The 26,108-nt window shown below is 39.9% G+C and overlaps 2 protein-coding genes across 3 annotated transcripts in view; one reads left to right on the top strand and one right to left on the bottom strand.

Annotated features, from left to right (window-relative positions):
* gas2a (growth arrest-specific 2a) overlaps nt 1-18,088 on the bottom strand; it is a 42,985-nt gene extending 24,897 nt beyond the window's left edge. The window contains exons 1-3 of one of the 2 annotated variants that reach the window (XM_079413908.1): nt 17,696-18,088; nt 13,821-13,972; nt 6,211-6,335 (exon numbers count right to left, since the gene is read on the bottom strand). In XM_079413908.1, coding sequence (XP_079270034.1) covers nt 6,211-6,335; nt 13,821-13,968 — 273 coding nt within the window. In that variant the 5' untranslated portion in view covers nt 13,969-13,972; nt 17,696-18,088. The remainder of the gene's footprint in view (nt 1-6,210; nt 6,336-13,820; nt 13,973-17,695) is intronic. The other variant, XM_079413909.1, reaches the window with a different exon arrangement.
* Nucleotides 18,089-18,361: 273 nt separating this feature from the next.
* LOC306868158 (Fanconi anemia group F protein-like) lies at nt 18,362-19,929 on the top strand. Its single transcript, XM_079414209.1, has one exon. The coding sequence runs from the start codon at nt 18,439-18,441 to the stop codon at nt 19,450-19,452; it is 1,014 nt and encodes a 337-aa protein (XP_079270335.1). The 5' UTR covers nt 18,362-18,438; the 3' UTR covers nt 19,453-19,929.
* Nucleotides 19,930-26,108: the final 6,179 nt, after the last annotated feature.

The following is a 26,108-nucleotide window of genomic DNA, read 5'->3' as shown; positions in this document are numbered from 1 at the left end:
TTCATTTCACTGGACACGTGTTATGCCTTCCTAACCATCGGATACTCAAGATGGCGATATCCTGGCAGTCTGCAACAGGCAAACAAAAACAAGGACTCCCAAAAATCACATAGAGAAGAACTTTTATGGAAGACCTACGAGCAGTCAATATTCCATGGGACGAGGCTAAAGTCAAGACCACGGATCGAAGCCGTTGGAGAACACTTGCCGCCCTATGTGCCAAATGGCACTGGTGGAACATAAAACGCATCAAGGGAGACTGATGCAGAGGCAACTGCCATTAGATTTTGCTTCTTTGCCTCAGACTAACAACTTTCGTGACCTTAATTTTATTCTGGAGATGGATGATTCCATGATCTGCTGCCACACTGGAGCACACTCGGCACCAACTGGACAGGGGTGGGAATTACAGTTACAAATTACAACAGATCACCCTCAGTGTAGTCTGTCAAAGTGTAGTCTGTCAGACGGCCTTCAGATTTTACTGTCACTGATTAAAATATTGAAATGATGAAAAATGTTTGCTTAACACAACCTCTTATATCTACCTACTTGTTCTAGAGAATTCCCCCGCTGGCATCTTCTTAGGGTAACCATGGTTAATCAAATGTTATCCGGTGCTGTCCTGGCAAAGTGGTGAGATCCTGAAGTGGGGCTGCTTCCCAGCCCGTTTCCAAAATTTACTCTCCAAGCTCCCACACGGTCTGTTCCTGTATGTTCCATACCCATTAGAAAGACCGGTGGAACAACAACCTGTGGATATTCCTGAATGCTGCTCCCACTTCAGTAATGTTTTGTTCCCTAAGTAGGCTTCCCAACTGCCTCTGCACCAGCCATGGGACTGTGCAATCATTCTCATACTGGGTGTACCAGTACCCCGAGGAAAGATCTACCTACTGTCCATCCCAGAGCAGGAGGTCACGGAGGAGTATATACTGGAAACCCTTCAGCAAGGTTACATCCAACCACCCACCTCCCCTGCTGCTTTCAACTTCATTTTTGTGGCCAAAATGCGGAGGCTTGCAGCCCTGCATCAATTACCGTGTTCTCACCAAAATGACTGTCAAATTCCGATATCCCCTTCCTTTTGTCCCTGCAGCTCTAAAACAACTTTGTAGAACAAGAGATTATGCCAAGTCAGACTTCTGCAGCACCTACAATTCGTGAAGGAGATGAATGGAAGACCACGTTTCTGACCCCTACTGGTATTGTGTCATACCGTATGGCCTTATCAGCACCCTCTCAGTTTTTCTGGCCTTTATGCACAAGATTCTCCAGCAGTACCTTGAACGTTTTATCAGTGTCTACATCAATAACATCTTACTGTACTCCCAGAGCATGGCCCAATATTACCACCACTTTGCGGAGGTCCTCCAAAGAATAAGAGAGTTCCATCTGTATCTCAAGATGGAGAAATATCAGTTTCATGAGTCTGAAATACAATTTCTTGGTTACAACACCAGTCAACAAGTCTTTGTCCTGGTCTCCTGCAGCCACGGAGCCTTTTGAGAAGCTGAAGCAGGCCTTTTGCACAGCACTGCTCCTAGTCCATCCTCACCCTGAAAAACCCTTCACTGTCGAAGTGGATGCATCCACCACAGGTGTCAGAGTGATGCTCTCCCAGCAGCAAGAGATGTCGCCAAAATTCCATCTATGCACTTTCTTCTCCCAAATCCAACCTATCCAAGTCAGGACCTCGGTTTAATGTCTCATCCAAAAGACGGTGCTTTTTACAGTATAGTGTCCCCATCATTATACTGGGGCATTAGGGCCCACACAGACCACAGGGTGAGTACCCCCTGCTGGTCTCACTAACACCTCTTTCAACAGCTACCTAGTTTTCTCAGGAGGTCTCCCATCCAGGTACTGACCATGCTCAATTCTGCTTAGCTTCAATGAGCAACTAGTCTTGGCTGCAGGGTGAAATGGCTGTTGAAAGAAGATGAACCCGAGTCCAGTGTTTCCAAAAATCTTCCACCAGGCTGCCCTCTTGGCCGTAAGCATGTTCCCAGATCCCAACGTCTCAGTCTAATCCAAGCTTCACATTCTTCAGTGGGCACTGGTCACCCTGGGGCCAGTCAAACCCTCTCTCTATTATGAAATTGTTTCTGGTGGGAAAACACGGCAAGAGACATCAGAAGGTTTGTGAGAGGATGTAAGGATTGTGCTATCCTGAAGACTCTTTGACACCTTCCATCAGGCAAGCCCCTTCCTCTGTTTATTCCAAACTGTCCATTCTTTCACAGAGCCTGGTACTGTTGACGAACCCCCTCTGCCACCAATTGAGGCCCATAGAGGCATGTACACGGTTCAAGACATTTCGGACTCCTGGCGCCGAGGTGGTCTTCTGAAGTATTTGGCAAATGGAAAAATACGGCCCAGAGGAAAGATCCTGGCTTCCCAGAAGCGACATCCTTTACCCTGAACTACTTACCTTCTTCCACAAGAGAAATTCTGATGGTCGAGGGCTGCCACCTCAACGTATATAATTGTAACTTGAAGACACTAAAATAAAACTGAACATAAGGCTACATAAATAATATTTTATATTCAGACTATTTGCTCTGACAGAAAAAAAAATAATTACCTGCCATTTTGACAAGCAAAATATGTTTACAGTTAAAACAGTTTTTATTATTATTAATGTACTAGGGCCGGGACTTTAACGCGTTAATTTAGATTAATTAATTACACAAAAATAACGCGTTAAATTTTTTTAACGCATTTTAATCGCACTTATTTTTGCACCGCGGAACGTTTCTCACTGGATGCGTTTCGGCGGACCGATTATACTGGAGCACCAACTAGCGTTCAGAACGGACTTGCGTTCTCGTGGAGACCGGTCTTGCCAGGCTTCCTTGGAAGAACGAACACGGAAGGACGCGAGAACACAGAACGCACACTTATGAGAATTGAGATGTAACGTTACTGCATTCCTGCTTAACTGACCGCAAAGTGACGGGGGTCTGGCGATCAGTGCGCTGGATCTGATGCTAGCCAACAGCTCGCCGCTCCCGTGTGTTGTGACAGCTGTGCCTGAACCACCAAAGAGGTTCACCAACAGACTCATGCTTATTCTGATTGACAGGAAGATGTTGAGGATGTCCATCATCTTTATTTAATCTGTTCTTCTATTTAAATCAGCGGTTAACTCATAGTGGGTACATTGACTATTATGCTTCTCAGCATAAGAAACGGCCAATGAACAATAAATATTACAAAATGTCATAACTTATTAAAACATTTCATACTATTATAGATATTACTTTCATATAATTGTATTGTTTTATTTTACAGCATTATATGTTTTACTGTTAAGATTAATTTTAATATGCCAATAAAAATGCAGACTTTCTCCGGGTCTTATAACTTTATTAAAATTAACCAAAACAAAACGATAAATGTTTACTTTCAACTTGAAGAGCCGTCAAGTATTTGAGAGAGCGAGTTTAAAGCTTACAGGCTTCCGTACACCGGCCACCCACAGCGTTTTCTGGGATTTCTAACGGCTAGATTCTCTCAAGTCTGCACTCCATGCATCCTCAGTTTCAAGAACATATCCGGGCACTTTCATGCATTCTCTAGGCGTTTCTCAATGTCAAGGAAGGATCCTCGGAAGCCAGAATTTCGAGGATGCTACGTCATCGACATCCGTCGAAGGACTGTTCCAATGTCGAGGATCCTCGGAATTTCAACGAAGGACTGAGTCCTTCGTTCGAAAAATATCCCATACACAGGAAAGGCTGCATAAGTGTAGCCTTCGCGCTCTTCGCGCGCTAAAATCACCCACAATCCTATGCGCGCAGCTTTGCTATCTTGCTCAAAAATTCAAAATGTTGGACGTTAGCGGAGTCGGAGCGCCAACGGGGCAATATGCGTTCAAATGTAACTTAAGTATATTTACAAATTACTTAAAAAACATTTTTGTATTAAAAAGTATTACTACCGTATTGATATTATAAATTCTAGAAATTACGTTATTGATAGCTAACTGAACCGGACTAACTTAGTTAAGCTGTCCAGAGTAAAAGCGGACCGTTTCACTGACGTAATGACGCAATAACGTGCACTTGCTAGCCTGTTCCATTTACGTGTTCTCCGAATGCTTAGAGGAGCCTCGCCTAGCCTCTGAAGGAAGTGACTTGGAAGGACCAGTCCTGCCAAGGACGTATCCTTGACATTGAGAAACACCTTCTATACTTGCGTTCTTGAGAATTGGAACTGAACTTCGACGGTTAATGATGACGTAGAACGAGAACACAAGGACGCAAGATCGCTGAAGAACGCATATTGAGAAATAGACAAAAACAAACCACAGTGAACATGGACAAAGAAGCTGATGAGACCGCTTTGGTTGGCCCTGTGGATGGGAAATTTAAAAATCCATATAAAAAAAACTTACTTCTCACTGTTCTCAGGTCAAATATTTATATGCGATTAAAATGCGATTAATTTCGATTAATTAATTACAAAGCCTCTAATTAATTAGATTAATTTTTTTAATCGAGTCCCGGCCCTATAATGTACACATCTCAATTACAGGCATGTTTATACTACACGGTCCAAATACCTGGTCATATTAAATGCATATTAAATGCACTGACTGAGCTTACACTACTCTCCTCTAACTAATTTGGCAATATTCAGAGCATACATTACTATACAGGTCTACATTTCATGATTGCTTTGATATGCCAATTGTGAAAACTACAGGCCATGAATTCTACTGTGTAATTCCTTCAGGGACTCTATTAGAATGGGAGCGAGTTATAACTAACAGAAAGCCCCATTCTGAGTATCTGTCAGAGGTGGTTCTTGGCCAAGAGAAGCAGAAATATTTTCTTAATTTACCATCGAAAAAATCTCCTGATCTTAATGGTTTTCCCATCTGGAGGAGTTTTTGAACACTTAACAAGTCACAGCATTCATTAGGCTGCTCTGTTAAAATGTGAAAGCTCAGTGATTTTCCAAAGTTCATCGTCCCACAATGCCGAGGTTTGGCAGGGAATGGCAAGCGGCCCTGACTCCAGACAAAAGTCTTTGTGTGAGAGAGAGACTGAAAATGCATTCAATACCAGCACCTGAAACCAATACACTGCAGTATTCTGTAACCTTAGTTTGAAAACATGCACAGGTTTTGGCAGCCGTGCTGAATTAATTCATGTTACTGCTGTGGAAATGCATGCAACTTGCTGAATGCAGAAAATAATGAAAGAGTGCTAATGTTATGCTAATGTACAAATGTTCAGTTCACATGCAATCACTCTACAGATGACTAGAAAATATCTGTCAAGCCCAACTGAATTCATGATATGGCTAGTCACAATGCTACCATATATGAAAAATAGCATATCTCATAAAGCTTAGCATACATATTGTTCCATTCATAAAATCAGATCACTTGAGTTACTTCTGAAATGGGAGCTACAGCAAAAACTTTACAGTTTGAGAAAACTTGTCTAATATAAAGAGAAATTGAGCAGTTCCCAGACTAGCCTTATAATGAGATTGGCAATGAATTTATACAAAAACTCCACCTTTTTGCAACCTTAATTAAGACTACTAATTTCTAATGTAATTAATTAAACTAATGTCAGAAATCTAATTGCCTGCTATAAGCAAAAAAAATTTAACGCATTTTAATCGCACTTATTTTTGCACCACGGAACGTTTCTCACTGGATGAGTTTCGGCGGACCGATTATACTGGAGCACCAACTAGCGTTCAGACAAAAACAAACCACAGTGAACATGGACAAAGAAGCTGATGAGACCGCTTTGGTTGGCCCAGTGGATGGGAAATTTAAAAATCCATATGAAAAAACTTACTTCTCACTGTTCTCAGGTCAAATATTGATATGCGATTAAAATGCGATTAATTTCGATTAATTAATTACAAAGCCTCTAATTAATTAGATTATTTTTTTTAATCGAGTCCCGGCCCTAATTTTAATACATCAAGTTAAACCAAATAAAAATGTGAATATTTATTATGTAGCCTTGGCAACTAGCTGAAATAAAACAATTTTAAGTGGTAGTAAAAATAAGTGGTAGTAAAGATATGGTGGGTAAATTACACATCTCTCGAGTCGCGAAACAAAATGAAGAAACATGAATCTAGTCCAATGACAGTCTTTAGACAACTTTATAGCAAAATAAAAAGTGAATTAAGATGATTGCAAACACAATGTTACTTAAAGTAAATTAGTACCTTTCCTGGTGAATTCACATCGGGGTCATTTTGCCTGAACTTCTCCTGCAGCGTCTCAGCCAGCTGACACAACAGGAAACCATTATCTAACCGGTCCATGAAGCTCTCGGCTGTGATTTCCACACCTGATGGAAAAGATGAGGGAAAGAGATGAATATCCCACAAAAGACTTCAGTTTGATTGTGCTTCACTGAACTTAGCTTATTTTTTATAACTCTGATCGGTACATTACCAAATTACAGCACAAGTCAGAAATGAGCTTTTCAGCATCTGGGAATAAATCTGTATATCAAATCAGAGATGGGCAAATTTGATTTATTTATTATTAGTATTATTAGAAATAACGTAGTAACTAAGAAATAACATTCTAAAAAAATAAAAATAAAATTCTTTTTGAAATATATATACAAACTAATTTATATAGGTAACCTTTTAAATATTACTATCATCTCTTGATTCTGGAAATACTCAATATGTTATGATTATGATAGCATGCATAAGTATTCATATAAAATTAAATTCTCAAATTAATATGATCAAACATTAAGCTTTTGAAATATATCTACATTTTTTGTGTTTAATTTAATCTTAATTCTTCAACTCATATTCATATCAGATTTTAAAGACACTCAATAATGACGGACAACCCTGTGTCAAATCCAGACATTTGTTGCAGCTATGATTCACAGATAAACACATTTCAGTCCCAAAAGCAGACAAGTGCTTTGGAAGGAAGCAGCTGATTTATTTTGCAACAGTATTCCAGATGAGACACACACACACACACACACACACGCAGAGACACAGACTCAGTTCTACACAGATCAACATGTGGCGGCTACATTTTACTGACTTCCAGACGATCATTCTTTCTGCATGATGTCACTGTGAAACAGGAGGTGGTGGCAGGGGGTTGGGGTATCTGTGGAAAGAGCATATTTTCTCATCCACTATAGTTTTTTTTTTTTTGATAGAGAGGGGGCGTCAGTGGTCGAGGGGGTTCAGATGAGTTTTTTTTTTTAATGAGTTCCAAATGTGGTAATTGAGCCCAGTGCAGAGCAGACGGGGAACTTGGGAAATTCTTTCTGAATGTGCCTCCCTTGCTCCCCCTTTAAAGAACCAAAATCTACACTACCTATCCCCATATTCAGAATTCAGAAAGAATTTTAAGTAATACATATTGAGAGTGAACAGTTACTTTGATATTACTCAGTTGTCCTGGCAAAATTAAAGGGGCCATGAAATTTATTTTTTAAATTATTATTTTAATATGAACCTTGTGGGTTCACTTAAAATGTTCAAGTTTTTGTGCACTATACATATATACAGTATATATACAGGTGCATCTCAATAAATTAGAATGTTGTGGAAAAGTTCATTTATTTCAGTAATTCAACTCAAATTGTGAAACTCGTGTATTAAATAAATTCAATGCACACAGACTTAAGTAGTTTGAGTTTTTGGTTCTTTTAATTGTGATGATTTAGGCTCACATTTAACAAAAACCCACCAATTCACTATCTCAACAAATTAGAATACTTCATAAGAAAAACATTTTTTGTGAATTGTTGGCATTCTGGAAAGTATGTTAATTTACTGTATATGCACTCAATAATTGGTAGGGGCTCTTTTTGCTTTAATTACTGCCTCAGTTCGGCGTGGCATGGAGGTGATCAGTTTGTGGCACTGCTGAGGTGGTGTGGAAGCCCAGGTTGCTTTGATAGCGGCCTTCAGGTCATCTGCATTGTTGGGTCTGGTGTCTCTCATCTTCCTCAGATTCTCTATGGGGGTCAGGTCAGGTGAGTTTGCTGGCCAATCAAGCACAGTAACACCATGGTCACTGAACCAGCTTTTGGTACCTTTGGCAGTGTGGGCAGGTGCCAAGTCCTGCTGGAAAATGAAATCAGCATCTCCATAAAGCTTGTCAGCAGAAGGAAGCATGAAGTGCTCTAAAATCTCCTGGTAGATGGCTGCGTTGACTGTGGACTTCAGAAAACACAGTGGACCAACACCAGCAGATGACATGGCATCCCAAATCATGACTGACTGTGGAAACTTCACACTGGACTTCAAGCAACATGGATTCTGTGCCTCTCCACTCTTCCTCCAGACTCTGGGACCTTGATTTCCAAATGAAATGCAAAATTGACTTTCATCTGAAAAGAGGACTTTGGACCACTGAGCAACAGTCCAGTTCTTTTTCTCCTCAGCCCAGGTAAGACGCTTCTGACGTTGTCTCTGGTTCAGAAGTGGCTTGGTAGCTCTTTTCCTGAAGACGTCTGAGCGTGGAGACTCTTGATGCACTGACTCCAGCTTCAGTCCACTCCTTGTGAAGCTCTCCCAAGTGTTTGAATCAGCTTTGCTTGACAGTATTCTCAAGCTTGCGGTCATCCTTGTTGCTTGTGCACCTTTTCCTACCCAAATTCTTCCTTGCAGTCAACTTTGCATTTAATATGCTTTGATACAGCACTCTGTAAACAGCCACACCTTTCAGTAATGACCCTCTGTACCCTCTTTGTGGAGGGCGTCAATGTTCATCTTCTGGATCATTGCCAAGTCAGCAGTCTTCTCCATTATTGTGGTTTCAAAGATACCCGGAATTTATACTGTAGGGATGGTCATTAACTGAAACTCAAATGTAAATATTCTAATATTTTGAGATACTGATTTTTTACTTACATGAGCTGTAAGCTCTAATCATCAAAATTAAAACAAAAAAAACTTTTGAAATGTTTTACTTTACATGTAATCAATCTAAAATATATGAAAGTTTCACTTTTTGAAATAACTTACAAGAAAAAGTGAACTTTTTCACGACATTCTAATTTATTGAGATGCACCTGTATATATACAATCATTTTTGCGAATATATATATATATATATATATATATATATATATATATATATATATATATATATATATATATATATATATATATATATATTCGCAAAAATTATTATTTTCGACCCTCATTCTGACCCTCTGTCCAAAGTAATCCATATTAAGGAGACAGTTCATTAAAGGTTTGTCAGTAAACTGATACTTAGTTTGATTGGCTAACACATCATCATACTGCATCTGAGTGTTTCGAATACATTATTTATATAAAGCTACTGTATCATTTATAGACAACAGGCTATGAAACTGTTTATTTATGGTTTGCAACGCAACTACTGTCAGATCCAATTCCAATTTGTTGAAAGAGGGCTCTTTCAACAATTGTTTCTTTGCAAACTCTCCATTGCATTGTGCCTCATTATACAAAACAATCTGCAATTGAATGCTGGAAAAAAAAACAAATAGTCCTCCGATGTTATCCGAAATTGTTCCACTTGTTCCTGGACAAATTGAACATGCAAGTGTATACTCTAGATATAGTATACACTATATCTAGAGTAGTCATTTCGCTTCAGATGCAAATAGAACTCATTATAATCACTGACACTGTCTACTCTAGATATAGTGTATACTATATCTAGATCAGCGTGCGCAGATCGGTGAAGGAGGCGAAGCAGCGCTACGGGAGGAAACTAGAGTCGCAATTCCAACATGGCGGCTCTAGGAGCCTGTGGCAGGGACTTAGAACCATCACGGACTATAAAACACCACCCTCCAGATCGGGGAATGCGGACGCTTCTCTGGCTGACGAGCTGAACACTTTTTATGCTCGCTTCGAAGCTGCAGCTAATCACGCTAACGGCGCTAGCAGTGCTAACTGCATGCACGCTGAGGAAGCCGGTGAGGACAACGTATTCACCATCACGGAGCATGACGTGAGGAGGGCATTCAGGAGAGTGAACATCAGGAAGGCAGCAGGACCAGATGGCATCACAGGTCGGGTTCTGAAGGCCTGCGCTGACCAGCTAGCACCGGTGTTCACTGAGATCTTCAACCTTTCCCTGGAACAGTCCATAGTCCCCTCATGCTTTAAGCAGTCCACCATTGTTCCTGTCCCCAAGAAACCGCAGCCCACCTGCCTAAACGACTATCGCCCTGTAGCCCTCACATCAGTGGTGATGAAGTGCTTTGAGAGACTGGTCAGAGACTTCATCATTGCATCACTACCAGACACACTGGATCCACTACAGTTTGCATACAGACATAACCGCTCCACGGAGGATGCCATCTCACACCTCCTCCACACCACAAGTCACCTGGACTGCAGAAAAGGGAATTATGTAAAAATGCTGTTTGTGGACTACAGTTCAGCGTTTAACACCATAATTCCCTCCACACTCACCTCCAAGTTGGAGGTCCTTGGTCTCAGCACATACTTGTGCCAATGGATCTCCAGCTTCCTGAAGGACAGACAGCAAGCCGTACGGATGGGTAAACACACCTCATCCTCCATCACCCTAAGCACTGGAGCCCCTCAAGGTTGTGTTCTGAGCCCCCTGCTGTACTCACTGTACACTTATGACTGCGTGGCCACTTCCAACTCCACCACCATCATCAAGTTTGCTGATGACACTGTTGTGTTGGGCCTGATCTCAGACAACGACGAGACGGCCTACATACAGGAGATTAAGAACCTGGAGAGTTGGTGCCAGGTGAATAGTCTACACCTGAATAGTCTACACGATCAGCGGGACTCCAGTGGAGAGAGTGGACATCTTCAGATACCTGGGTGTTCACATCACGCAGGACTTGACTTGGTCCTGTCATACCAGCACCCTGGTGAAGAAGGCCAGGCAGCGTCTGTACCATCTGAGACGCTTAAAGGACTTTAGACTTCCCTCTCGGGTGCTTAAGACTTTTTACACCTGCACCATCGAGAGCGTCCTGACGGGCAGCATCACTTCCTGGTTCGGGAACTGCACTATGCAGGACAGACGAGCCCTCCAGAGGGTGGTGCGTTCAGCGGAACGTACCATTCACACCGAGCTCCCTAACCTGCAGGACATCTACAGCAAGCGGTGCCTGACCAGGGCCAGGAAGATAGTGAAGGACCTCAGCCATCCCAACGATGGACTCTTTTCTCTGCTGCGTTCAGGGAGACGCTTCCGCTCCATGAAGGCGAACACAGAGAGAATGAGGAGGAGCTTCTTCCCGCAGGCCATTCGGAGTCTTAACCTCTCTCCACTCTAAGCACATCACCCCACACTTCCACTTTGCACATTTTCAATACAATCTGCACTAATTTGTAGAAGGTTACGTAAGGATAAATGAGTGGGACTTACATACCATTTGTCTTTAGTATTCCTTTTACTCACTTACACACTTTACTGCACAGCACAGCACACGGACACTTTATCACTGACATACACTTTACTTTTTATAGAATCTATATAGAATCATATTCTATTTTTATTCTTCATATCTATTTTTATTCTCATCTATTTGTTATTTTATTTTATTGCTAGTTTATTTGTGTATATATGTTTACTGTGCTTTTTCTATTTGTATTTTTGTAAACTTGAGGTTTTTCTTAATTTTGTTGGACAATTTGTTGGACAGTCGTACAATACATTTCACTACATTTCGTGCTACGTATGTATATGTATGTGACAAATAAAATTTGAATTTGAATTTGAGTAGACAGTGTCAGTGATTATAATGAGTTCTATTTGCATCTGAAGCGAAATGACGCAACACTCGCATCTAGATTTGTATCAGCCATTAAGTAAGTAAACGCCAGTGGGTGGGGCCTATGATGTGAAACTATTTGTCGATGTCTTACTCATATGGCAGTCATATCCAAATATATTCGCCTGAGACATCAGAATCTATCTGTGATATCCAAAAAAAGCGAATTTTTGAAGCTTGGTTACATTTTATTTTATGTATATTTGTATTTATTTATTTTTAGTGAGAAAGATGTTTTAAGCTTGTAGGATGATTTAATGATACAAAGACCTCTTATTATCTGCTTAGAATTAAATTTCCTAAACTGATTGGCAAGATTACATTTCATTAACATCAAAAATAAAATATGACAACAATGGTATAATAAATTGTGCTTCTTTAGCTCCAACCACCACTGGTAAATAAAAAGTGCATCAACAATTCAAGACAAAAATTAGTAAACTAACAATAATAGAAAGCCACAAAAAGCCAGTGTATGTTTCATGTATACAAGTGGCTTCTGGTAAAACCAGCAAATGGTCAAATTGTGTTCCTGTAACACAGATCAGTTTCAGAGATCTGAGCAGCTATTTGTCTAAAAAAAACACACAGAGACAGGCATAAGGCACTAAAGAGTGTGGACAATCTGGATAGGGAACTAGTGGTTGATGTGTGGTTGAATATGAAGCCCCTATGTGGCCCACTGCGGCTCCTGGCTTCCTTTTGCTCCAGGCAGACCAAAGACAAAGCCCTGGTTTCAGCTGGCTGTTCACGGCCTGAGAGCTGCCAGAAATTCCACAGACATCCCCCTCCATCCACACACACACACACACACACACAGAACCGAAGCCAGGGCCACGACACACTACCATTCTTCTCTCTTCATAATTTGTCTTGTAGTTGAAATGGTGAGTGGCGCTCAGAATCTGATTAATGCTGGGAAATGTTGGAAAAGAAAACATGGACACATGCAGTCATGCCTGCGCATGCACATAAGTCAATTACATTCATCAAAGAATAAAAAAAACAAAAACTATCACATAATTTAAAATCAAAACATTAAAGAAATGTATGGCACATTAAGGACTGCACGTTTTAAGGGCTTAAACTTATTGATATCATCTTAAATTAAATGATATGATATGAAGAAATGATAATATACAAAAGATAAACAGAGCACAGTTGGATGTGCCCTAAGCAACGTATGCAAATAATGAAACATGAATTTAAACATTTCCTCTCCACCATGAACAGAATAGACCCGCAGAATGAAAAAGGCCTCAGCACATAGCTTTGTTGCACACCTCATATATTATTCAACCTTATGAAAATGTACACATGAAAATCCACAGATTGCATTATTAATAGAATTTCTACTAAAATCTAGAGTCTTTGCAGTTGCAAATCACAACTGACACACTGCAAATAGAAAACATGTTTAGATGTTACTATACTTTAAGACCTATTTCTCCCCATTAAAATTATTTTTGTTGAGCTACCCTAACCTTTCAAGTTGTTTCAGTCATGATAAATAATATTTTTTGATGCAAATACAACCAGTTAATTTAGATATTACCGTAAAGTAAATGACCGTGTACTTTCCCAGTAAAGTACTGGATAGATTAAGGTAACTATATGGGTTAAGGTTAGGTTTAACCCTAGTTATTATCATGTTATTGTAATTGCTAAGAGTATGTACATGCAAAATATGACTGTAATAGAAAGTGCTATCAATAACAGCACACACTTGTTTATTTCAGCAGAAGTACAGTATGTTACCAAACTACAGTATTAGCATTAGTCATATTACTAAGTGACAAATGAATTTGGCAAAAACATGGTTTAATTTAATCGACGACCGTTGACTTCAGAAACAAAAAGACTTTTGAAGTATTTTCCTTTTGAAGTATTTTTGCTGTTATATATACATATATACACCCCCCCCCCCCCCCCCATCTTAACTCGGAACATATAATTTCTTGTAGCAATTTAACAGAGAATCACTGATATGAAAGATAGAAAGGCAGGAAGAGCTTGACTTACCCAGCATGCTAGAGAGCCAGAGTGCCAGGTCTTCCTTCATGGGTAGCAAACTGGCCTCATGTCTGCTGGCCAGCCACTGACTGTACTGCTGAAGATCTGTGAGGCCTGGACCAGCTGGCTGCTGCTTACCACTCAGAGGACTGAACATGCTTCTGAAAACAGAGAGGAACATCTAGATCAGTACAACTAAATAACATGAACGCAATCATTCAGCTTTGACGAAAACCCTCAAATTAATTATTTCACTTTCCCACAGAACACAAACGTCATCTGATCATTCAAGCCTGTTGTTTCACAGTAGACTCTTATCCTCTATACCGATCTTCTTATCATAGTCCAGCTCCAGGCTCTATCTTCTCTGTCCTGTGATATCATATTCACTCTTTTTTTTAAGACAGAACAGACACACACTGTGTGGCTTCTCTCCAGTCCTGCTCTAGTGTGAATATTTTTCTTCTTTTTTTTTTACACAAATGAACATGCTCTTCCCAAAGAAACATCAGAATTAGATGCAATGCATTAGATACAATGTTGTCACATAAAAAAATCCAAGCATTTAGTAAGTGTGTCATCTATCTTGTTTGGTGTTTTACTAAAAACAACAGTATTTAAAATTTTGACTGGACTTGGCAGGACATCATCTGCAAAGAAGAATAGTGGGTGAAAACTGAAAGTGAATGATAGGGACCGTCGAACACTATGAAGGATTGTGTTCAAACAGCACACAAATACTGCAGCAAAAGTGACAGCAAACCTCAAATTTGACCCTGTTTCCACAAAAACCAAACACAGGGATCTTCACAAAGCCAACGTTCATGAAAAAGCTGCAACTGCTAAAATGTTTATTCACAGACACCAGTGCTAAAATGTGAAAAAAGACATCACCTCATCAAATTATGTTGGTTTAGTCCACAGTACAAGCGATTCATACACAACAATGTTTAATATGGTTATCATCGGGATGTTTAATATATCCACAAATCTGTAACAGCTCTGGTTGCTAAAGGAGCATTTCCTGGCAGTTGCTTTATATCATTGCTAAGTTTCGTTCCAGAGTTAGTATGCATTAAAAAATGCATTAATTTGGTGTTTTACAAATGCAGAAAAGTGGTGATAATATGGGATGCTAGCCAGCATTGAGAGGAACTAGAGAGAAGTTATGAGTTCTGAGAAGTGTAAATATCTTCATTGATGCAGAACGGGACCTCTTCCTCAGTTCTGCTCTCCTGTAGCCCACTAAGCAACCTGGGAATGAGGACTCGGGTCCAACAATCGTCACATTGTTGCGGTGGGCTCTGAATGGCTGGCAGGCGAAGGCGAACTGAAAGTCAATCTGTATATTTTCCTTGCTCCACAAAATAGTACGCCAGAGTTCACTTTACCTGCCAAACGTCTATCAGATAAAGCCAAACCTCCTCTTTCTTTCTAAAGAGCTCCTGTGCTGGAAAAGGTTGAGAGAAAAAGAAACCAGAGAAATGAAAGAGGTGTTACTGGCTCTCTAAACAATAAAACAAAGAGGACACACTGTCCCATATGGACAAAGGCAAGGTGAACAACAGTCCACTAATAATGTCAGTGCTGTCTGTCAGCTCTTAATATTTCCCAGACAGAGTCAGGGTTCGTTGGGTGTTGAGTGAGAAAGCTGATACGAGAGAATGTGAGAACGACCTTATTAGTGGTGCCTGCATTTTTATTATATTTCTAAGCAATCAGATCTGGCAGACAATAAAACGGATGAGATAAATTCAGTACGGTTACATTGAAGGAGGGAGCCAAGAAACATCTAGAGACCTGAATATCACAGGGACTTGGCAATCAGTGAGCAACCACCAAGAAACCTCCCAGAACCCCCAAACAAAACCTCCAGAACACTCCAGCCCTAGAACTGACATGCAAATTTAAGGTATTAATATGCAACCTTTAGGGGTAAATATTGTAAATATGTATGAACCTCCTTTAGCAACAAGGGTCAATGACGTCATGAAACTCATTATTTTCATATAGATCTGTTCCTTTATTCACAATGCATTAAAAATACATTTCATACAAGCATTGACCTGATTCCAGATTTTCTGTGGGGAACAATAATATCATTTCTGACATAAAATCCCATTAATTATTTATTTTATTTGTAACATAAAATTGTGGGTGATAGAACCATTTTATCATAACAAAGAAAAAATATTGTTTGCAGTTTGGCATAATCTTAGAAAAATCCAACAAATTTGATAGAAATGTATATATTTTAAATCAAATATCTGAATAATTTTTGTATTTTTATGATAAGGCATGGTTAGTAAAATGTCTCCTTAAAATGTAATATTTACGCATTAACAATTAATTATGAAAATATTTACTTGTACAAAATATTTTGCCTTGAAAATGATCATTAAAAAAATCATAATCATAAAAGCAGTTTGAATAAGAGATGCAATAAAAATATTTTACTTTTTATTAAAATCTAACAAATCTAACAAACATGTCTAAGAACTTGACAGGTACTGTATTTTTTAAAAGATGCTTCCTGTTCTTTATCATGATCTCTCCTTTGTTCCACTGATCATCAAGTAGCCACTCAGAACACTGAACTGATAATGTTACATCTGGTTTTCCGGACAAGAACCACTCAGATTTTCATCCAAGTGTCTCTTAAAAAAAATAATAATAATAAATTCTAATTTAAAAGCAGGCACACATTCACTAAAATCTCTCAGTACTCGACACATGAAATCTACACAAACGGCACGATCACCACCTGGAAACTGATGCTCAGCAAACACAAACCCACAGCGTTCACAGATGGAGAGGACATTTACAGTGCATTCAACACCACACATATGAACACACACATCTTGGGCACATATGGTTGAAATCAAAGGTCAGTGTACAGTGTGACACACTCAAACCTTTAACTGGGACCATTATATTAAACAACGTAATATTCTTTCACGGTCAATATTTTTCGAGCAAACAGTAGCGACAGAGGAGTGAAAGGCAGTAGGTGTTCTCCATATGTTGTGTGTCTTTTCCATCCATAAACCATAAACGTTGACCTTGACTAATGCATAAATTATAACTGATAATACTTCAGCTCGCATATCTGATTCTGTTGCAGTTATTTGATCCTCAATGCTGTGTCATGTTCAACAAGCACAGGACACACACTGTATTCTGTCCTTAAAGGACTGTGAAGGGTAAATCATGTACACACAGGACTACTGTAAGTCTCAATGCAGCGATCATCTACACATCTCACATTATCTAAATAAAATTTGGGCCTTTTGCATGCAAGTTCAGTTCAGAGTAGGTTTTCTTTCCCGGTTAAGCAAAGATTTGGTCTAGTTGCCTGCACAATCCAGTTACTTCATTTTTCATGCATCACCCTGGCTTTAATTAAGTTTGCAGGCTATTACACACTTTAACTGTTAGTTTTAAATGCACAATAACCCATTTTACTGAGGCGGCTCATATGAGAGAAAAACTCAAATACCTTCAGCATGTCTGAGGAGAAACACTTTTATTTTCTGTTTTTAAGTGGGCATGCTTGACATTTTATGGCTGTAGTAATATTTCAAAGCCGCTGGTGCTTTCATGAGCTATTTCTGACACAGAGAAACCACAAAAACAGACTGCATTGTACAGATGAATCTAAAATATAAAATGCATCCCCCCAAAACTATTTCTGCAACAAAATAAATAGCCTAAATAAATAAAAGTATTTTGCCAGCTTGAAGGAACATTTATAAGTTATTACGTTTGTATGTCTATCTTATTTCATTAAGATATCTATCTATCTATCTATCTATCTATCTATCTATCTAGTGGGAAAAAAAAAAAAAATATTTGTCATTCCCAAAAGTAGGCTATACACTTACTCTCCAGAATGCTCTTCCTGAAGTCGGTTCTTCAACAGCAGACGGTCGTTTCCAATGAATGCATGCTTTTCTCAGCACAAGGTGCTCAGACTGTTGTTCACCGTGACACTGAGCCTCAAAGACCCGACTGTCAGTGCGGGTCTCAGTTCAAAGTGCGCTCCTGCCATAGACACCTCGCGCAATTTCACGCCTCCTTACGCGACGCGACGCGTCTTTATCTGCGCGAGTCTGGGAGCTACGGAGCTGCACAACCATATAAAACTAGACCCGTAGTAGAGAGAGAGAGAACTTAACTGACCGGGAAAAAAGGGTAATGAAAAAACTTGCCCTGCGTCCCAGTGTGCATACTATGCACCCTATCTGCCCTAAATAGTATTGAACATTACTAATATCACAGAGAATTTAGGATGGATAGTATGCACACTGGGACGAATAAAAGAGGCTACAAAACTTACAAAGCACTTTAATTTGTAAAATGAGAATGTATTTATACGTTTCATCGAGTATTGTTTTGCTAAAGCTCGTTTTTTGTAAAAGATGACTAAACGTGAGTCGTTTAAATCGTTTGAGTTAAATGCAAATTCATAAGTCTTTTATTTTGAAATCCTGCCACTGAAGCTCAGTACCGCGGAAAAAGAGACGTCGCGCGCGCTCTCAGCCAATAGCGAATGAGGAACGAAGCACGCTGACTGAATCGGAAGAGCACGTTGATTTGTTTATGTTTAGCTAAAGGAGAGAGTCTCATGGAGGCTGTGCTGAGACACCTGACCAACATCCTGGAGCTGCTGGCCGTGTCTCAGACGGACCGCGTCGGCGAGTGGGACTGTGACACCGCGCTCCGGGCGTTTCAGTGGGCTGAGTACTGCGAGCAGCTGCACTCCCGCTTCCAGTTCAACCCTACGGTGCGCCCCGCGCTCGAGGCCGGTCTGAGCGACACCAACCGGCGCCTGCGGGAAACCCTGCCGTCGTGCTCAACAGTCACGTTCTCTGAACTGGCCCAATGTCAGCACACGCTGCTCGTTCATTTACTCAGAAACCCCTGCGCTCCCAACTCTGTTATCCAGATGCTTTTAGATCCCAAAACCGCTGCGTGGGAATCCCAGTTTGACCAAAACGGCCTCATTGCGTGCAAATCAGCGTTTAATCTGCTGTGCCGCACGCTGGACTGGACGGGTCATGCTGGGGTACAGGCTGAAGCAGCGGTCAGAGGCAGTCTGCTGGGGAAGCTCTTGAACTCTGTGCTGAGTCGCTCTGGTAATGAGGAGCATGCGAGGACGCTGCTGGACTCCATCCTTCAAGACAGCGCGGGAAAACCGGAGAGCCTTTGTGACGTCTTAACAGCCGCGTTCCATTCCCGCGAGCACGAGTCGACCCCCGCCGCCACTCAGCGCTGTGTCCTCGCGTGGCTGCGAGAGCGCGAGGGAGGTCTGAGTAAAGCGTGCGGATCTCTGTCCCCCGGGCTCTGCGCGGTGCTCTCCCGACACTCCTGCGAGTTTAAGCACGCATACTGGGGGGTTTTGAAGCACTGGGCGTCCTGCATGGAGTATGATGTCTTGCAGAGTCAGTGGGTGCAGACTTCAGATGAGCCGGTGACCTTCAAAGCACTGACCGATCGAGTCAAAGATTTATTACATTCAGGACCAGCATTAAAAGAGGAGACAGAAACTGAACTCAAAACACTCAAACGGGACGCTGGAGACTTTAATGTAAAAGGCGTTAGTATATGGACTGATTTAATCATTCAGCTACAGCTGTAAATACATCAGATTGGAAGTTAATTCAACTTTTTTCTTTTTTAACATTTGATGTGAATTTAACTAATGCAAATGTTATATTTGAGGATAGAAGCCTGTGCATTTTTTTTCCACGCGTTTTATAATTATTAAAAGGTTTGTCACGTTTTTATAGCATATTTAACACGTTTGTTCCTTGTTATTGAAAGAGTACTTTATGATATCCATCATTTTTCTTTTGTTGTTTTGTCCATTTTTATGTTTTGTAACCATTTTAAGCTATTATTGTTATGTTTTATTATAAGAGCCATCATACTATCAGTTTTGTCAATTTTGTTCCTCAGCATTGAAAAATAAAAATACTGTAAATGAAGCACAAACTCTTGCTCAGTCTCCCAGCAGACAGGGGGCGACAGTGCTCTTTACACCATCAGCCATGTGCTTTATCTGAGGACCTGGGATCTGATTTACAGCGGAATAACTAATAAAGCTCTTAAACAGTATCTTACTGTTGTTATCACGTCTGAAGTTTCTGTGTGAGTAGATCAGTGATATTCTGCCTCATTAAACACCTCTGGAGATGCATAATACAGAAACACAGGCATAGAAATCTGAAATATCAGGTCATTTCATTTAAAGTTTCATCTTTTACATTGATCTAAAATTGTCTACTGCTTATCATGTTACTGCCTTCTCAGAAAGTCTTTCAGTTTTGTAGAAAACAGCATTTGACCACTGAATTTACAAAAAAATAAGTGAATAATAATGACCATTTCAGGTTTAAGAAGCGTCTCAACATTGCATCAACTACAGATGAACACATTACTTTTTATTTGAATTAGCACTCAGTCAGTTATTTAACTATGTATTACTCTGGAAGGTGTTTGTCTTTTAAACACATTAAAATAAATTAAAATTGATTAAATTAAACCCCACTTTTTGGCCAAATATATTTCCTTGAAGTAGAGATGTGATGTAATGAAGTATCACATCTGCATGTTCATGGTTCTCTACATTGGTTAATGGTCACATGACATGCAGGTAAATTTAATTAATTATTAGCTTTTCATTAAACTCATAACCCCCAGCAGTTCCTTCACAAACCCAGTCTGAGAAACTGTTTTGTTGTAATGTAATATTTAATGCATGTCATGTTGTTAATAACAATGAATGGGATATCTTTTTATTTTTATATCAATATGGTACCAGATTATCCTATTTAAATTAATGTGATAAATAAGAAAGGTCAAAAGTAATCTAAAAGTAGATTATATTACCTAATGTGTAATGGATTACGTTACTACAATTCTTACACACATATAGCAGTTGTCCAATACACTGCACAGTAAGCTTATTTCATCTGTACTGTAGCCTATAATTAAAAATGCACTCCTTCATTAAAGAGAAATGCTGCTGGGCTGCACTGAATAGGCTGAGGGACAGATGGTGGCATCACTGTCACCAAGGCAACCGTTGGCATTAAGCACAGGATTTCATTTGAAATAGAGGAAGAGGAGAGGCAGCGAACGCGTGCGCCTCTTAAATTGGTCCCCGGGGACACGCAGACGCGTGCTTCATGGGCTGGGTTTCATATGTCTGTCACATTAGGGAGGAGGAGAAAGAGATCAGGAATCTGCATGGGCCGGGGTCACTCCACGTTCAGTGATTTATGAGGTCACTAACCCGCAATGAAGCCTCATCGCTTATGACTTCATCTGAAATCTCAACAGCATCGTGCTGATTGGTGATGCTCGAAAAGAGGACCTCATTTCCTTTTCAACCGGTCGTGTTCTCTTACTAAATACAGAATCAGTCAGTCTAATCTGATCTCGAAATGGATTTTACATCATGTGACAAGCACAGCCTTTATGACGAATTCATCCTGCTACATTTTTATCAAGTTTTTGCTTGCTTTGGGGACTGGAATGGTTCTAATATTTATATGTGACCCTGAACCACAAAACCAGTCTTAAGTGTCAATTTTTCAATATTGAGATTTCTACATCATCTGAAGCTGAATAAATAATATTTCCATTGATGTATGGTTTGTTATGATAGGACAATATTTGGCTGAGATACAACTATCTGAAAATCTGGAATCTGAGGGTGCAAAAAAATCGAAATATTGAGAAAATCACCTTTAAAGTTGTTCAAATTAAGTTCTTAGCAATGCATATTACTAATCAAAAATGAAGTTTTGATATATTTACGGTAGGAAATTTATAAAATATCTTCATGGAACATGATCTCTTCTTAATATCCTAATGATTTTTGGCATAAAAGAAAAATCAATAATTTTGACATACATGCAATGTATTTTTGGCTATTGCTACAAATATACCCAGCGACTCAAGACTGCTTTTGTGCTCCAGGGTCACATATTGTCTATATTGTTTGTGAACAACTTAACGTAGTATAATGTTTCATGCACTTCATGTTGTTGATGACAACAAATGGAATATATTTTTGTACTTTTTGTATTGTTATATGGCACAATTGAAATCATAAATAAACGAGTTAGGTCAAAAATAATCTTAAAGTAGACTGATTATATTACCTAAAATGTGTAATGTAACTGATTACATATCTACATTTTTTTGTCATGTAATTTGGAATCAGTAACGGATTACAATTTGTAAGTAATCTATCTACCCATTACTGATGACAGCTAATATGTAAATGCCATTTAGAAAAGATTTAAAATTTTAGGCAAAACATTTCTAATTAGTGAGCAAAAACCAAAAAGTGTTGCAATTGTCCTCTCCTTCATGGACAGAAAGTGCAGACACTTCAAAGTAGTTTCTCTGTGTTTCGATGCTCTAGAAATGCTGTGCTTTCTCTGACAGCAGACAAATAGTTCTTCATTTTTTTCTCGTCCCTGTCTCCTTGGAAACAAAGAAAATGTGTTTCCTCAGCTCAAATATGCACTGAGAAAGCAGCAGGGCAATGCTGAGAAAACACAACCGTTTCCACAGTGAATAATCAGAGGTGAGATTTCCTCCCTAACGCAGCAATTCATTATGGACTTCTCTTTGAAATGGGGGGAAAAATCTTACAGATATTTTCCCGTCTCTCGTTTGTGGAGAGGCATTATGCAGGAATGTCTTTGACGTAGTAGATGTAAATGAATTACTCGTACACACAGGGCTATTTTATTCACCTTCCCATGATTGTGCTCATCCACCATCCACGTGTTAATCATTTAAATTTAACACACATAATTCATTTGTTTTCAACATTACATTAAATGTTTGACGAGTGCTATGTTATCATATTTCCTATTGAAACTGACATTTTGGATGGGGCGTATTGAAGGGCAAATAGCCCTGATGCAAGATAATGCCATCATGATTTGTGAGAAAGACTGTAAATTTGGAATGTGTACATCTGCAAAAGCACTAGCATATAGACATACTCAACCCTCAAAACCTTGATTTTGATATTATAACACAGACTCTGTCAGTTGATTGGCTTATCTAAAGTCATGTGATGTGTATTTTTGTTGGATTTCCAGTGGTTTTGACTGCTAAACTAATGCAGTAGTACCACAGTCTGCACACGTAGTAAATGAAAGAAAAACACATGTTTTGCACATGAAGGCACACCTTTATTATCTGTAGTCCCTGTAGACGTGGTGAGCTGGTGTGAGTGTGTGTTGGGGGCGGGGTGTTGACAGCACCAATGAGGACACGGTTTGTTAAACATGTGATGAAAAGCAGACAGATGAAGGATCATGCTTTTTAGAAAGCAGCGGAACAGATGAATACTGAAGGACAAGCACTGTCACGTGTTACCATTGTACACCTCTGTACAATCTTTTTTTTTATAAAACATCTGACAGATACAGAAATTATTATAAGGCTACTTATACACTAAATGAGTCACATGATTTTGACCGACATGTTTAGATCAAGACCAAAATCTATTAGAAACGTTGCCATATTCTCTTCCACATGGAACAATCGTCTTCATCTGACTTGCAGACGTCACTGAAGTTATAAATTCTGTAAGCATTTGTTTTGTGAGTAATAGCAGAATTACTCAGAGCTTCCAGACAAACTGCCTTTGGTTTAATTAGCACTTGCTCAGTTTGTAATATCTGCTGATCAGTGGTCCGCACCTCCATCACTCATGTGTTCTCAGTTCTGCACAAGAGCACAGAGAGGAAGTGAAAAACAAATGAAAGTGAGATCACTGTTTAGCTTGTTGACTCAGAGGCAATTTTTACTGGAAGAGGTTCACTGAGAACCCTCAACCATTTCGACTCATCCAAGCCTAAATTTACTGGGGTAATTGATAATAAAGAAAGAAAGGAAATTGAAGATAATGGAATGGAAAGAATATTAATTGAAAAGGCAAACAAGAATGGGAATTGGGAAGAAATGGGATGGTAAAAGTGAAGGGGCATCAGAGAGGAAGAGAAAGGGACAGGAATGTGAAAGAAAGGAGAAGCAAAATGAGAAAGGGAATGGGAATAAAAAAGACAAAATGGAAGGTGAAGATAAAACACAATAGAAAGATGAACAAGAAGGGGAAGAAGAAGTGGAATGGAAAGATGGAGAAGGGGGACCAGAGAGGAAGTGGAAAGCAAACCAATAAGGAAGAGGAAAGGGGAGAGGTGAACCAGAAAGGAAGAAGACAGTGAAGAGAAACCAGAAAGGAAATGAAGTGAAAGGAGAAATGGAATGTGAATCACAAAACAAAGAGGAAAGATGAAGGGGAAATTGAAAGGGAAGAGGAGTTGAACAGGAAAGAGAACATGAAACGAAGGGCAGTGGCGGTCAAATGGAGATTGACGTTTGACTCATACTCAGAACACAGAGCCTAATGTGTGACAGCGATGTGTCATAGACCTAATTTCTTACCACTGCTTGAAGATGTCTGTGTCTTAAGCATTGTTTCTTAGAGTAGACATTATTTGCTCTTCTCTTGTGCTATAACAGTAGTTCAATTCAGTTGTATTGCCTGGTTTCATCAGCAGACCCGATGCCGTAAGACACTCTCAACAGCTCTGCTGATAGATATCTATCTCCACATGGACCAGAGTGTATGTTCACAGCAGCTGCTGTTAGTGAGAACTTGTGTGGTTTGGTAGGAGTATTTGCCACACCGTCTGGGGTAATGAATCAAGGAAGTGGGTCAGGTTCTGCAAAACATGTAGTGTAGCGACAACGTAATGGTCAAATGTCAGGGCTGAATGATCTCTGTAGTTTAGAGCTCCTCAAATCCATCCCTGAGGACCAGTGTCCCGCAGAGTTTAGCTCAAACTCACCTATGTGTAAATAACTCTGAAGACCTTGACTGGCTTGATTTCAAAGTCTTATGGTGCTTTTCCACTGCATAGTACGGCATAGCTCACTTTTGGCAGGTTTTCCACTGGGCACAGTTCCTGGTACCTGGTACTTTTTTAGTACCACCTAGGCCGAGGTTCCAAGCGAGCCGTACCGTTACCAAAACGTGACATTTAAACTCTTCTGATCACTGATTGGCCAGAGAAAATCATCACTGCCTGCGTCATTGAACTTTCAGCACGAGACACAACAGACCTGCTAGATTTAAATCGGCACAGCCAGCGAAGGGTTGAACGCAACTGTTTTGAATGAGCGCACCTTTTTTAAACAACCAAAAAATGGCTGTTTCGTTGTCTGTTGAGGAAGTACAGATGTTCCTCTCGTTGATAGCCGAGGAGCGGATCCAGCGAGAGTGTGATGGAGTGATGCAGAATTAAAACGTTTTTCAGGAATCACGGCGGTAGAGGCGGCGCAACTATAACGACACGTGAATAATCCCAGCCACTAGAAGCGGTACTAAACTGCAGTGGAAACACAAAACGAGCCGAACTGAGCCGTGCCGAGCCTAGTCGTACCATACAGTGGAAAAGCGCCATTAGATTGGGGTTGGAGCTAAACTCTACAGCAGGGTTGTCAAACTCAGTTCCTGGAGGGCTGGAGCCCTGCAGAGTTTAGATGCAACCCAAATTAAACACATCTGATCCAGCTAATCAAGTCCTTCAGGCTTATTTGAAAACTAAATGGTTTGTGTGTTGGAGCAGGGTTGGAACTAAACTCTGCAGGGTGACCAGTCCTGCTCCTGGAGGGACAATTTCCTGCATAATTGCACCTTAAGAATAGGTGTGGACACCCCTATTGTAGAAAATTAAAGCCAAGTAGACACTGAGATATTTAGAAGGACACATTTAAACCTCTAAATCAGGAGTGTCCAGTCTCTGCAGGAAGGTAGATCTCCAGGAACAGAATTAGGCACCCCTGATATTTTATTAACAAAAGCCCTATTCGCATGGGATTAGTATTACCTGGTGACTTCTAGTCATTTGTAATAATTGTTGAGGTTGTCTGTGATTTAAATCCCATGCGAATTGACCATGTCTGTAATTTGTAAAGTCAAATTTCCCCCGCAAATGTCCTACCATATTTCGCCGAACACTGAGGTCTTGTAATAATATTAGTTCCATGCGAATCAGCATGTTTGTGATTTGGCAAGGATTTTGGGGTCATATATAGTTTTTTCTTTTTTTTCCCTAGGTTTTTGTTTCCTGTGCGCCTTTTTATCCACCCTTCATGAAGAATGGAGGCTGCATTGTAGTGTTTTGATATTATTTTGGGTGCTGGGTCATATCTCCACACACTATACAACTATACAGTTTCACGAGTTCGTGTGCC

The sequence above is a fragment of the Barbus barbus genome, assembly GCF_936440315.1.
Source record: "Barbus barbus genome assembly, chromosome: 50".
Taxonomy (NCBI): domain Eukaryota; kingdom Metazoa; phylum Chordata; class Actinopteri; order Cypriniformes; family Cyprinidae; genus Barbus; species Barbus barbus.
The sequence above is the reverse complement of the archived record's forward strand: the minus strand, read 5'-3'. Positions and strand labels throughout refer to the sequence as shown.